This window comes from Podarcis gaigeae (assembly GCF_964106915.1).
Source record: "Podarcis gaigeae genome assembly, chromosome: 4".
NCBI classification, from domain to species: Eukaryota; Metazoa; Chordata; class Lepidosauria; order Squamata; family Lacertidae; genus Podarcis; species Podarcis gaigeae.
This window is the reverse complement of record NC_139677.1, coordinates 34,855,259-34,870,150: the sequence shown is the minus strand read 5'-3', so window position 1 is coordinate 34,870,150 and position 14,892 is coordinate 34,855,259. Positions and strand designations below refer to the sequence as shown.

The window sequence follows — 14,892 nt, the reverse complement described above, 5'->3', positions numbered from 1 at the left end:
TGGTCTGCAACCCACAGATGTGAATGGAATTCCCCTGAGCCATGGTGAGTCACACTTGGTAGACTTCTGACCACTCTAATGGTCAGATGGAATTAATATGTAAGGGATGGGGAAACGAGCTCTCTACAAGAACACAGGAGTAGCCTGCTGGATCAAGCCAATGGCCCATTTAGTCCAGCCTGCTGTTCTCACAGTGGCCAACCAGATGCCTGTGGATTTGATCACAAGTGCACTCACCTCTCCTGTGGTTTCCAGCAACTGGTATTCAGAAGCATTGGTGAATCTGTTGTTGGACTACGAATCCCATCATCCCGGACTATTGGCCATGCTGCCAGGGTCTAATGGGAATTGGACTCCATGAACATCAGGAGGGTCATACTTTCTCCAGCTTTGAATAAGGTAAACAGAAACCCCAAGAAATGTAGTGTTTTTACAATTAGAATGCCTTTCTGAGGATGCTGTGACCCTACAGTCATGGAAGTTTGTACCAAGGGCATGATAAGTCACCCTTTTTATTCTTCCCAACCACTGCTGTGTGCATTGTGTATTTTGTGAGTTTCACTGGTAGTAGCAGTCATGGAACACAAAGCTGAGCTCTGAGGAGTCATGAATGTTGAATGGCACAGGTAGGTGGCCAAATGGATCAAGCCTCAAATACACATCGGGAAATGGAGCCTTATTTCCTTGGCAAATTCCACAAACCTGTATGTTTCTAGCATCTGTTCCTACTGGTGGCAATCACAATTCAAGCTTTTGGCTGGTTTAAAAAAAAACAAAAACTGGAACATTAATTCTCTCTATTAACCGTAAGTTTGGAAAAGATGACATTTTGCAACTGACTATCAAATGTATTCTTTTATTTAAACATTAAGATAAAATTACAAAAGCTACTGAAGCAATGGGTCTATGCAGGGAAAAGAAAGTAAAAATAACTCAAATTACGCATGCAATCCTGAGCCTAGGCATGGTAATGCAGGAGTAGGTCCTGTTTAAATTCAATGGCACCTACTCCCAAGGAAGTGTGCAAAGGACTGCAGCCTGATGGTGTAAATCCTAGACATGTCTACTCGGAAGGAAGCCCCATGGACTTCAGTGGGACTTTCTCCCAGATCATTGTTTACAGGATTGCAGCCTTTATCATTCACCGATGAAGCAAAACATACTGGAAGCAATAGAAGTTTCCGAAAGGCATGATCCCCAACAAAATACTGATATAGCTATTGGAAACAGCTGGCTTTTTTAAAAAAACAAACATAATTTCTCTCTCTCTCCCTCTCTGTCTTTTATTTATCAGAACATGACATCATTATACAATGCATTCTTTTTTCTCTCGAGAAGACATTCTAAATATGTTCATATCACCCTAATGGAAATGAATACAAAGCGAATGAACAGAACGTTATATCTGGCGTAGTTGGTTCTAGTCTACTTTAAAAAATAAAAAAGTAATCTCATGCAATACATGTTTCGATTCTTCAACAATGATAATTAAGTGGTGTGGGGGGGGGATGTAGCTTGAATTTGAACAAAAGTATTTATTTCCCTGAAAGGCAAAATTCCTGTCACTTCTAATGAGCACGTAGGTAGTGGCTTTATTGTTCAAGTAATCAGTGAACCAGACTCTCAGCAAGCGCATATTAAAACTGGTCCGTGGGTTTCAAAATTCCTATGAGAATCTGGGTCAGTGGCATCATCTGTGCAGTGAGAGATCTTCCACCAGGATCTTGCTCCTGCGTAGGTACCACTGGAATGGGATCATGGGAATGGCTCTTGCACAACTCCTGTTTGTCAAGTTGCAGGTCCATGTGAAAAAGTCCCTGGAGTGACCAGTGTGAGTATATATGGCAAAATCATTGCTCAATGCCCAATTTGTTGTCAACATGCTACTAGACTAGAAAACGGGTGGAATTTTGGGGGCCTCAGCATTTCTGTCTACCTATAGGGAGTATGTTTTTGTGTGTGCACATGATAAAAGTCAGAGTTCATCTATAATTTTAAATAGCCTTTAGGAAGCTGGAATATTGGTAAACCATACTTTTTTTCTGCCCCAAAGCCTTAAGACTAAGTACAAACATGGGATGGATCTACACTGACCAGTATAACGTTATTAGAACAATATTAGATATATCGTTCTAAAATGTCACAGGGCATATTTGTAAAATGAAGAACTTCTTACCTTTGTTTTTTGTTTTGCCAAAATGTTGTCCCTCCACTGCTGGTTGTTCTCTTGTCACATTGTAATGACACTTTATGAATGTTAAAAGTTGGACACCATGTGTCCATATGGTTATCGAAACCATTCCTTACCCCTTTCTTAACGTTAAAACCCATGAGTGTAAATCTGCCCAGGGTCTTGAGTTTCATTCAGCTGCTGACTATAGTTACATCTGTTCTTATGTTCTGTGCTACTATAATGGTCTTTAAATATAATACCAATTTCAAAGTTGTCGAACTGGTTATGGATTGTGGGTTGTTGTGGGGTTTGGGGGAGGCATTTCAGTTTGAGCATTTGCAAGGAAGGGGAAGAGAAAACAAATTTATAAACAGTAGAAATAAATAGCACAATAAATAGATTGTGGTCCCCAATAGTGCTGGGATCAAAAGATGAACGAGATATACATTAAGGTAGCTAGCTAATAGAATTAGATTAGGGTTTACTTCTCTGATAAGGGCACTGCTTGATCTTGTTGTAGAATCTGGAATTTATTGGAATGGTGGCAGGACAGTTCTGGACACACTGTAGGAGTGAAAAAAGGTGAATCTTGCAAGTGGGGGAACCACATTAGAAACAAGACAAGAGATGGAAAACCTATGTTTCTCCAGGGCTTGTTGGATTTCAATTCTTATAATTCCCAGCCAGCATGGCCTGTAGTCATGGCCTAGACATTTGGAAAAGGTAATAACCATAACTCAAAGTTCTTTCTGCCAGGTAGTGATAGGTGAATCTGTCAGTTCCAGGTTTTCTGTTTCTTGCTTCCCCCCAGCCTTAAGTTCCATTCTCCCCCATTTTCAAATCAGTTTGAATTAAAATCACCAGCGTTTTAGTGCTTATTTTTCTTAATATACACGTTTTTGAATGCAATTTTGCCTAACATATACATCCTTTGCAAAGCAATTTCCCTAATACAATAATAATAATAGTAATACTTTTATTTTTTATACCCCACCCATGTGGCTGGGTGCAAACACAATTAATTTAGGTCCTTTAATTTCACTGCGCCTACTCTGAGCAGAACAACCCTCATTTTCACTAATATGTGCATTTATATGCATGTTTTACTATAGCATATGCATTTTGGTACACTTTACTTGACTGGAGAACTGCATTGCAAAATTTAGAGAAGTGTGGATTTGAAAGCTGGCTGTGTTCTTATTGTGTTTCTGAAAGCGTGAATTAGGTAAATTTGCCTTTAAACATGAACTGAATCAAATTCTTCCCCATCCCTCCTGCAGGTGCCTGTTTACCATGAAAGCGGTGGGAAGCCATCTGCTTTAGGTGACACATTCCTGATGCGCTCAACTTTCCTGCTTTCAATGAAGAATTAGCTGGTGGCCTTATTTTCACTGAAAAAGTGTATTAAGGCTACCAAGTCTTCTAAGTACCAGCCTTTGAAGCTGCCTAAGTCTTCTGAAGCTAGGAGGCAGCCACTAGATCATGGGTAGGCAAGCTAAGGACCAGGGGCTGGATCTGGCCCAATCGCCTTCTAAATCCGGCCCACGGATGGTCCAGGAATCAGCGTGTTTTTACATGAGTAGAATGTGTCCTTTTATTTAAAATGCATCTCTGGGTTATTTGTGGGGCCTGCCTGGTGTTTTTACATGAGTAGAATGTGTGCTTTTATTTAAAATGCATCTCTGGGTTATTTGTGGGACATAGGAATTCGTTCATTCCCCACCCCCTCAAAATATAGTCCAGCCCCCCACAAGGTCTGAGGGACAGTGGACTGGCCCCCTGCTGAAAAAGTTTGCTGACCCCTGTACTAGATCTTTAGTGTGGCTTCATTCTTCCAGATAAATAGTTTGAAGTCATGGTCATAGGCTATAATCAAGACGCTATTACCTATGTATGAAAAGAATCTAGACCTGGGTCTCTAAAACCTGCACAGCTCCACTATGTGAGAAAAATGAAGGCCGATCCAAGATGCATTCACTCTTCTCAATAACTAATCATTTCATACAGTGTTTCTCAAACTTGAGCCTCCAGCTATTGCTGGACTACAACTCCCATCATCCCTGACTGCTTTTTCTCTAGCTAGTCATGAGGGGAGTTGTAGTCCAATGACAACTGGAGACCCAAGTATGAGAAACACTGATTTAATGACATAATCTAGAAATGGGCTATGGATTGTGCTCACTGCAGGGATCATCAATATTCCCATGGTTAGTTTTCCAGAGGCACCAATAATATTTGGCACTGCTAACCATGAGGTCCAGGCATGGGGAACCTGTGGTTCCTCAGATGTTATTGGTGGACACCAACTCCCATCATCTTGACCACTGGTCATGCTGGTTGGGGCTGATGGGAGTTGGAGGACGACAACATCTGCTCTGCTGTTGTTCCCCATCCCCGAGGTAGGTAGAGCAATCATGTCGTACTTCACTCAAAAAGTACTGTGCTGTATGTCAGGAGTGTTACCTATTATGGCTGGGGTAAGGAGAAGCTTGCCACTAGGATGCCAGTCGCCGCAGCACTCATAATCAAATGCCCGGCCCGTTTCTCAGATTTGCAGCTGAACGTGTGAACTGCTTTTGCTGAAAAGGTCTGCCTTACCATAAAGCGATGTGAGGCAAGATGAAGCCTGTGGTCTCTGATCTGTGATAGGTGTCCCACTCAACCATGCACACGCAACCCAAGTGTACATATGTGGATCGCCACTAATCCAAAAACCTGCCAGGAGGAGCACTACACAAGAGATGGTGAACATCCACTTACATGTGCACAGCCAAGCTATGGGCCTGCAGGGTTCTGGATCCTAGTCAGAATACTCCAGAACTGACAAACTCTGAAATAACTTGTATGAACTTTTCTGCAACGGCAGAATCCACAGTTGCCACCGATATTTACATTCAAAGTATAAAAAACTGCAGATATGCAATATGCCCAAACAGTTTAAAAAATATACCCTATTTCATTTGTAAACTATCAATGCAAGTTACTCAGCAGCATAGAAGCCATGTCTCATGTCTTCTGTTATCCTAGAAAGATTTGTGTCTGCTGCCGTTAATGTAATTGCCAGAAATATCTGAGGTTACATGTAGAAACAATCGAGGCAATAATATTTTTTTCTTTTTTCTTTTTGTACATATTGTTAAACATGCAAAAACTTCCTGAAGAATATTGCCCAAAGGTAGAAAGTCTTTTGGAACTCGAATTCTCCTTGGTAGAGTTTGTTTTTGCAAGTATGGCTAACACTTGATTCGAAAAGGTCCTTCCATTTATTTTGAAGAAGCATCTTTGATCACAGGCTCCCTGTTCAAATACGTAGCCCAATAGACTAAGTTAAAAGTTCCAAACAGGACCGGAAATACTATCCGGGACATCTTGTCAATCTTACTGATGCTGTTGTAGGTCTTTTTGTTTTCGGCTGGTTTTTCGGCGGGTTTGACTGGAATGGGAGCGGCGTTGGAGATTACTGCAGGGGCAGAGTCCTTTGGTAAGTTTAAGGTGGGGGTCATCCGTCCGGCAGGGTAAGTGTTCATGGCTCTGCTTGCCAACAATTCACGCTCTTTTTTCTGCAAAACAACAGAAAAACAGAACACTGGTGAAAAAAACAGAAATGCACACTTAGGACATGAAGAAAGATGAGGGCTGTATGCAGAGATTATGTATGCCTTAACACTGATAAAAGCAATTGAAGTGATTTAAAGAGGACTAAGCAGGTGTCTGTTTTACATTCTTCTAGTGGATTCTTATCCTCGCTAAAACTGTAAGGGCACTTCAGATTCATAAACCAAGCAAAATAAACCCAGATTCTAAGAATGCTTTCACAAATACACATTTGAAAACATGTAAGTGGGGAGGTAGTGTTTCACCACATCAATCTGATTGTATGGCAAGCAAATATTTTAAAGCACAACTAATTAAGCTTAATTCAGTTTGAGAATGCATCCTCTGGTTGGGTGTGTACAGAATTTATCTTAGCAAGAAGATACAGAGAGAATAAAAAAGGATTTTCTCCTTTACCATGCCTTAGGCTTGGAACTGGTCTCTTTCTTTCTTTCTTTTTTCAAAAAAAGGAGAAAGAAACCCCACCCAGATATTTTTGGTCCAGGCCAAAAAAGTATAGCAAAAAGCAGTCTTGATCTCAGATATTTAGGGCCTGAGGTAGAGCAGCCAATCTGTCCCCCAGCCCCAATCCACTTGGCCATCTCATGCCTGTATAAGCATGCAAGGAAGGTCATGTTATTTTGGTAGAAATTCCCATGAGTTCCTTTCCCTCTCTAGCTATAACATACAATAACAGTAAATTACACCAGTAACCATTTCCTGCCCTTTACTGATGCTCAGAATCACCTGATTGAGGCAGTTAGCTTACTCTATCAAATGGTAAAACTGGCCCCATGACATCCATTGTCTCACTGAAGACAAAGAGATAGTTCCTTTGCTTAAGTATCATTGTGAAATGTTAGGAGGGCGGTCCAGTGGAATGGCACTGTGGAAGATCACAGCAACAAGGACACTTCCTGTAGATTATGTTCACACAATTTTTAACCAAGTCAGAGAGCTCCCACCTTCCTATTCAGGGTAACTATTCTATCTCTTCAAAGAAATGCATGTCATAGAATTGATATTGTTGGAAGTCCCTTGAAGATCATATAGTTCAATGCCCTCCAATACAGGAATATGCAACTGTCCCATACGGGGATCAAACCTGCAACCTTGGCGTTATCAGCACCATGCTCTAACCAACTGAGCAATCCAGGCTACCTTCTTTTTTGCAGCCTCTAATGCCTTCTTGCCATCCCAGGCCCAGCTTCTTTTTGTGAAATAGTTGACTGTGGCGAATTCAATCAGTGCAGAAAACACAAAGGCGTAGCACACGGCTATGAACCAGTCCATCGCGGTAGCGTAGGCCACTTTTGGTAGAGAGTTGCGGGCGCTGATGCTTAAAGTTGTCATGGTAAGGACCGTAGTGACCCCTTGAAAAGAAAAGAAGGAACAACTTTTAGAATTACCTGTAAGCTGTGCATGCCTTAGGTCAGCCTTCTCCAGCTGGGTGCCTTCCATATGTTTCAGACTCCCATCAACCCCAGCCAGCATGGTCAACAATCAGGAACGATGGGAGCTACAATCAGGGGTGGACCTTGGTAATATGGCGCCCTGTGCAAGGCCAAAATTTGATGCCCTCTCCAGCCCTCACAAGGGACACGGGTGGTGCTGTGAGTTAAACCACAGAGCCTTGGACTTGCTGATCAGAAGGTCAGCGGTTCGAATCCCCGCAACGGGGTGAGCTCCTGTCGCTCAGTCCCTGCTCCTGCCAACCTAGCAGTTCAAAAGTATGTCAAAGTGCAAGTAGATAAATAGATACCGCTCCAGCGGGAAGGTAAACGGAGTTTCCGTGTGCTGCTCTGGTTCGCCAGAAGCAGCTTAGTCATGCTGGCCACATGACCCGGAAGCTGTACGCCGGCTCCCTCGGCCAATAAAGCGAGATGAGTGCCGCAACCCCAGTCGTTCACGACTGGACCTAATGGTCAGGGGTCCCTTTACCTTTACCAGCCCTCACCCCACTTTCCCAAAGCTGGGTAAAAGGAACTGAGTTTTGGGAAGGAGGCAGAAGGGCTCTGGCAGGGTCCTAGAGCCCTCCTTCCTCCTCCTCAAAGCCTGGGAAGTTCTTGCCCCACTTTGGGAAGGTGGCAGGAGGACTCTGGGACTTGGCCCCTCGCCCCGGCCCCGGTGCTCCTACTCAAGGGAGTCAGGTTGAGGAAGGTTTGATTAGATGAACAGTGCTGGTTTTGAGCCTGGGACCCTGATACGAAGGAGGAACAGCTTTTCCCAAACATGTCCTCAGATCATCTTGGCAGGTCCTACTCCAAGTGTCCTCTCATCATGAAGTAGGGAGAGTGGCTCCAAGGGAAAGGACCTTCTCATCAGTAGCTTCCCATCTGCAGAATGCTCTCTGTAAAGAGGTTTTCCTGGTACAGTGGTACCTTGGGTTACATACGCTTCAGGTTACACACGCTTCAGGTTACACACTCCGCTAACCTAGAAATAGTGCTTCGGGTTAAGAACTTTGCTTCAGGATAAGAACAGAATCATGCTCCGGCAGCGCAGCAGCAGCAGGATGCCCCATTAGCTAAAGTGGTCTTCAGGTTAAGAACAGTTTCAGGTTAAGAACGGACCTCCGGAACAAATTAAGTACTTAACCCGAGGTACCACTGTACCTACACTTTAGATTTTCCATCTTCTCCCAAACCTTTCAACATCTTAAATACTGAACATCTTTTAGCATCTACCGACCTCACCAGCATTTCATATAAACACACCACTGGTTTTAGTTGCTGTGGGTTGATAGCAACTGATGAGTTTTTGCCTTGGAGGGGTGTTCTGCTGAAAAGCAAATTGTTGAATTGCAGGAATTGCAGTTTGATTTTGTTTTATCTTCCTTTGTATGCCCAATCCAATAAATATTTATTGCTTGTAGCCGCAGGCAATGGCAAATGCAGTAAAATGCCTATTAGCACAGGCCTAAAAACATGGATAAATGTACACCCTGACTTTGTATGTCACCTAGAGCCACATTTGCAATTAGGGGACGAAGAAATAAAATGAATAATTAATACTTCTAAAGATGGCGCTTGCTATTAAGCATTGATCGGCTCCTTGGAAATTGCAAAGCCTGATGCAGTGCGAGCGCCCCAATATATCTAATCTAGAAATGTGCAATACTGAGGGAGGAAAATAGAAGTCATAATGTGGAATGAAGACCCAGAACTGGATACTAACAGCATGTGGATCAGCAGCAGACATATGCCTGCAGGGACCTTCCAGGGTATCCCCAGGGTGCCCTCCCCATGCTGAAAGCAGGATTGAAGGAAGCATTCAATTGCAGCCTGTAGAACAGGCTGTGATGTGTGCTTGGCAGCAGGGTGTGTGTGTGTGTGTGTGTGTGTGGTGTTAACAAGAGTTCCTCCATTAAACATATATGCCAACAAGTCCAAAGTGGTTGGTGATCATTGGCCTACATGATCTGGGTGGTTCTGGCAGTGAGGTTCCCCTGGCATGGTCAAAATCCATACAAAGTGAGTGGCCGCTACTTCAGTCAGGCAGACTGCTATGATAAATGGGACACATGGTGTTTGGCTTCAGGAATAACTGTGCCCTCTGCCCAAATCAGGCTGCACGCTGGCTGAGATGTAGGAATGCAGCTTCCTGTCCGATGGCGGACTCTAATGTTACATTGCCTTGCTTCTGCGATTGAAGCTGCATGTGGGGCTGTGGCCCCCACTTCCTTCATACCCTGATGGTGGGGCTGAGGGGGTGGAGAGAAAAGGCAAGGAACTGCCTGAGACAGAGGCATGCACAGGGGGAAACTGGTTGGCAGGGGAAGAGTTAAGCATTGCCTCCTACCCAATGATGGTTAGGTCACCAGGACACCTGGTTAGGGTTCTCCTTGCCCTGCCTTAGAGTAAAGGTCACTTAAAAAGAAAGACCAGAGAGAAGTGAAATACTTGCCAAAGACTGTTCTAGCAGGGACAGATTCTCTGTTTAACCAAAATGATACTTGGGATAAGATCACCGTCATAATACAAGGAAGGTACGTCTGGATGACGAAATAGCCAATCTTCCTTTTCAGGTGAAAGTGTGCTCTCATTATTGTATATTCACCTAAGGTGGCAGAAGAGGAGAAAACGACACACATAAGTTATCGACAAAAGCCAGAGCACTGGTTGGCAAACAGCTGTCTTCTGTCTAGCAGTTCTTCCATATGACAATGTTGGATGGTTCAAACAAATAAATGAACTGAGGACTTCTTTGTGTATGCATAAGCCACTGGCTGGGAACAAAAGCATACACACCATGCATTTAAAATGCTCCACTCCAAAGAATAATCAGAAATGTTTACCCCCAGGAGAGTTACAATGCCCAGCACCCTTAACTACAGTTCCCAGGTCTGGGAGGGGGGCAGGCTGCGCTATAAAGTAAGGTGAGGACAGAGTTAGAGCCAAGCAAGACCCATCCGCTTGAAGCTTATTTCTAAGCAGAGATAATCTCTGGTACCCAAGCTTCGTAGACTTCGTTCATGATGTTTCAACTTGTGCTAGTACCCTGCCTACCTACCCAGTTGTTGGTGAAGAAAAGTGACCTTCCTTTTTATATATATATATATATATATATATATTATTAAAGGTTTTCTCAATACAACAAAAAAAGCAAACAAAATAACATATAATTTTTTCAATATCCACATTTTCTTCACTTCTTTGGACTTCCTCACATCTCTCGTTCCTGCGTTCTAAGTTTTTCGAACTTTACCCAGCAATTTATCACCTTGTTTCAATTCTTATATTATAATTTCCAATATTGTGTCCCTAATTTTAGATAGTTTTACCCAAACCTTAAAAGCTTAATTTTAGCATAATATTTATCCAAAATTTGTCTTTTCTTATATTTTCATTTATCTTCATACTCCTTTTAACTATCTTAATGGTGCCATATTATTAATAATCTTACATCTTTCTTAACACTCATACAATTTACAGTATTTTTGTAAATAGTCCTTAAATTTCTTCCAGTCCTCCTCCACAGCCTCTTCTCCCAGGTCTTGGATTCTGCCAGTCATTTCAAAAAGTGACCTTCCATGGTCCCACTCAATCCATGTTGTGGCCCCACATGGATGCTGCTGGAAAATGCTTCCCCATAAGAGTTTATTTGTGGAGCAGCTATTGTGTAGAGCATTTATTTTGGAGCACTGCACAACTTATGGAGGAATCCTCATGCCTCTGCCACACATTTTCAGTGACAATTAGCACTGACAAGGATTCTCTCCCATTGTTGTGGAGGATCAATTAGTCTTTGTCCATCCAGTGCCCTCAAGAAGTTTTAGATTACAATGCCCATTAGAGGTGCCAACTTGAACAAAATAGATAGGTAGGCAGGTAAGCCCCACCCAACATAATTGATCACAAGATGTGATCAACTGAATGGCAATTTTATTGGGACTGCTGAAGGGACCTAGGAGTAGGCTCCTATGATTGTGATCTGAAACATCTGGAGGGCACCAGGTTGGCAAAGGCAGCAGTATAGCTATTGTCACATGGAAACACTACTATGGCTTCCACTGGAGGACCTGGTCTGAAGGGGTAAGGTCTGTATCATTTCCATGGAAAGTTCCTACCTCTTACAATTGTATAGCACGGTGATCTACAGACTGCAGACAATTGCTGTGTCCCAAGTTACTGTCTCCTTGTAGCTTTAGTGACAACTTCACCAGGGCTAAATTCTATGCAAATTTACTCTATGCAATCCACTACACACCTTAACACAGAATTTCACTTTGATTCTAATAATCCATAAATATGTGGATCTATGTGCACCAGTAGAAAGGAGATGCCATAGTTTGCATAAAGGACTAATATGCTACCAATTTTTGCACCTGCTGAATACATGAAGAGTTGTTCAGCTCTGAAAGAACACTTAAGGAGCTCCAGACTGTAGAGAGATTGTATGTGGTATGGATCTTGCAACAGGATTAACTCAAGGCGAGATGTATATTTGCTGTGAGGAAAAACCTAGGTTAAAAGCTGAATATGCTGGAGGTAGTCTGGTTTAAAATAAATAAATCAAGTCACTCACTAAAACTTAGTTAGGGTCTCCTTTAGGGGTAAGCAGGCACCAAATGAGAGCAAGAAATATATATGAAAGTGTCGTCCCTTTTCTCAAAAAATACATCTGGCTTCCCCAAACTGGCAAGGCCTTAAAGTTCTGCATCCTTTGAGTCCAGGTCTTTCCATCTGAGATCCACTGCAGAATCTTGGCAGGGGGTTGGACTCAATGGCCCTTGTGGTCTCTTCCAACTCTATGATTCTATGACCTGCAGTGGCTGTCCCAAAGGCTGGTTCCATGGAGCCTGGCCCCCTATCCCAAGTAAGGTGACCCACATGCAGAAGCAGCCCTCTGCATCATGCTCACCCCACTGAAAGCAACACATTATTTCTTTGTCTTTCCTCCAAGGAGGCCAAGGTAGCATGCATAGTTCTCCCCACCCCCATTTTATCCTCACAACCACCCTGCAATGTAGGTTAAACTGAAAGTGAGCAATCGGCTTAAGACCACCCAACGAACTTCATGGCTGCATGGGGATTCGAGTCTCCGTCTCCCAGGTCTTAATCCAACACTCTGACCACCACACCATACTGGCTCCTTTGATTTCCAAGAAGCATATTGCAGGCAGTATCCATGCATGATGTGGTTTTGGATATTGGACCAATTTGATTTCAGTCCCCAGTGAAGAGCAGAAGCAGCCCTCACTGTGAGCGCATCTGCTTCATATCACCCTGAACCTTCCACCTTCTCACCAATTGTTGCATGGTCTAAAATTAAAATGGCATATTATTTATAGGTTGTGTGGTGCTGTGTGTGTGTGGGGGGGGGGGTGTTGTTGTTTTTTCTTTTTAAGAAGCAATTGCAAAGGCGGAAAATGAGGCAGGAGCAAAATACGCAAACTGTGAAATTCTTTCAGGGGTCTATGCTTGTTATTTTCAGATCCCACAGCTCTGTGGAAGGACAGAACATCTTGGAAATCCGTTCACAAGTAACCCCGATTACAGGCCTCCTGCAAGCTTGATGAAGCCCAGAAAATCCATAGCTGACTGATGCTTCCCCTGTGTAAAATCGGATTTTTGTATTTTGCTAATCCCTGGTTACAATCTGTGTCCTGCTCTTTGTGATCCATCCTGCAATCACAACCCAGCCCGCACAGATGTAACCTGGGACGTTAGCAAGGGGGGAAAGAAAGCAGAAGACGGGGAGGGGGAGAAAGAAAGGGGAAAAAGCAAACCTATTGATGTTGAAAACCAACATTTTATTTGCTTAAACCTTTGCAAACCTTAAGGGAGGCGGTGCCCCCGGGGCACTAACATTTTGATTTCTGCTACGAATCTTGCTGCTTCCTTGAGGCTGAAGCTGTTTGCCCCCCTTCGCAAGTGCCCTGCAGAGTAGTGGCCGAGTTGAGTCCCCTGGCACCCTGGAGCGCCCACCGCTCGCTTGGGATTGTGGTTTTGCCCCGAGGAGCCGCGCACGACCCTAGGAGATGCCTCGGCACGCGCTCTGGATCTTCCTCCTGGCGATTCTGAAGGCGAGAGGGGAGCTGCCTTTCATCGCAGAGAACAATGCCGCGATGATGGTGAACTGGTAAGAAACTCGGCCGCCTGCTGCTGCTGCTGCTGCTGCTACCTGCCCGCCCTGGTTTCATCGTGCAGGTGCTCCTCTAACTTCCACCATCCCTCCTCCCCTGCCCCAAACAAAACGAAAGCTTTTTGACTTGTGGATCGGTGCGCGCTTGTTTTGCGGAGTCCTGGGTGTGAGGTTTGGGGGGGAATCGGTGCGATCTTAGCTTTGATCAGACAATTGCCAGGTTTGTGGCGCTCCGCGCGAAGTTCCGTTCCGCCGCCGCCCCTTCCTCCTCGCCCACCCACCCCTTACTGTCGCCCTTTGGATTTCAAAAGCAGCCCGCTGGGCTCTCGACGGGTCGCCGCTTGGAAAGAGCTGCGGGCGCCTTTGCTGATGCCAACGAGGCAGCTTGGAGCTGTGCCATCGCTTCTCCTTCCCATTAGCCCCGTGTCTGCCTTTGTCTCCATGAAGGGATCCCTTAAAAATAGCCCTTCCCCTGATCAAACAGGCAGCTCCTCCGCCCCACCCCGGATCAGCCCCGGGGGACCCTGCTGGTTTTCCTTCGGAGGTCTGCGCCACCACCCCGGGGACAAAGGAGCCCCGCGTTTCCTTCGGCGGCGTCTCCCCCGATGGGCGCAGCTAGCGGCCCCCTCGCTCCCTCCGCCCCGGGCGAGGTGCTTAGTTTCTAATTACCGCACAACGCCGTCCCCGCCTCGTTCCCAGCAGCGAAGGCGAGGCCGTTATGTAACCTGTTGCAGCCCCTCTGTCTGCCGCCCCCATGTGACTCCCGGGCCTCGGTCCGGGGCCGCGGCCCTCCCTCCTCCGCCCCCTCCGAACGCGCTGCAGCCAATCGCCGGCCAGGATTGCCCTGACATAGAACCCCGAGCCAGGCCGGGAGCGGGGGAGGGGGGGGGGTCTCACGTGGGTGGCTGGGCGCGGGATTAAAGCTTCTTTAGTTCCCTAATGCTGCCACATCTGGCGCCTCCACTTCCAGTTAGGGAGGAAATGGGAGAATCCTTCGGGTTAGCGCCTCCTTTGCAGCCACGTGGTCCTTCGGACACGCTGCAAAGCCAGGCAACAGCTGCCACTTCCTCCCCCCCTCTCTCTACCCCGCCCGCCTCCAAATGCGTTTCATCAAACAAATCATTTTAAAGCTCGAGAGAGGGAGAGATCAAAACGCGTAGGCGGTTGTTCGCCTCCTGCAGGAGGGGAATAAGCCGGCACGAGCGAAAGCAGCCTCCGCAAAACGCGGGGGAAGCTGCGGGCGCCTCGTCCCCGGTTCCCCTCAAGGGCCTTCCTTTCCTTAGCGCCCAAGTGTCGGACTAGCTGCTGCTGCTGTTGCCACAGAAGATTTGGCCTTGGTGGAGCAGCTGCACGAAGGCAGCCATCCAACAGGCGCAGCTTCCCCCGGGTTGTAGAGATGTGCCTCTTGGATTTGTGCTCATGCAGCTGTTAGAGCAATATGGCAAGTTCAAGAGGTATTCGAGGATTGATTTATGCTGCTTGCTAGGTGTGTCCTGTATTCAGGACATGGACAAAGAATAGCATTTCCTTTGGATTGC

The 14,892-nt window shown here is 45.3% G+C and overlaps 2 protein-coding genes across 3 annotated transcripts in view; one reads left to right on the top strand and one right to left on the bottom strand.

The window, feature by feature from the left end:
* Positions 1 to 758: 758 nt before the first annotated feature.
* GABRA5 (gamma-aminobutyric acid type A receptor subunit alpha5) overlaps positions 759 to 14,892 on the bottom strand; it is a 72,951-nt gene continuing 58,817 nt past the window's right edge. For both annotated transcript variants that reach the window (XM_083734480.1, XM_083734481.1), the window contains exons 8-10: positions 9,674 to 9,826; positions 6,929 to 7,140; positions 759 to 5,733 (exon numbers count right to left, since the gene is read on the bottom strand). In XM_083734480.1, the coding sequence (XP_083590606.1) occupies positions 5,437 to 5,733; positions 6,929 to 7,140; positions 9,674 to 9,826 (662 nt within the window). In that variant the 3' untranslated portion in view covers positions 759 to 5,436. The remainder of the gene's footprint in view (positions 5,734 to 6,928; positions 7,141 to 9,673; positions 9,827 to 14,892) is intronic.
* GABRB3 (gamma-aminobutyric acid type A receptor subunit beta3) overlaps positions 13,014 to 14,892 on the top strand; it is a 194,520-nt gene continuing 192,641 nt past the window's right edge. The window contains exon 1 of the mRNA XM_083734475.1: positions 13,014 to 13,351. Within this exon, the coding sequence (XP_083590601.1) occupies positions 13,251 to 13,351 (101 nt within the window). The 5' untranslated portion in view covers positions 13,014 to 13,250. The remainder of the gene's footprint in view (positions 13,352 to 14,892) is intronic.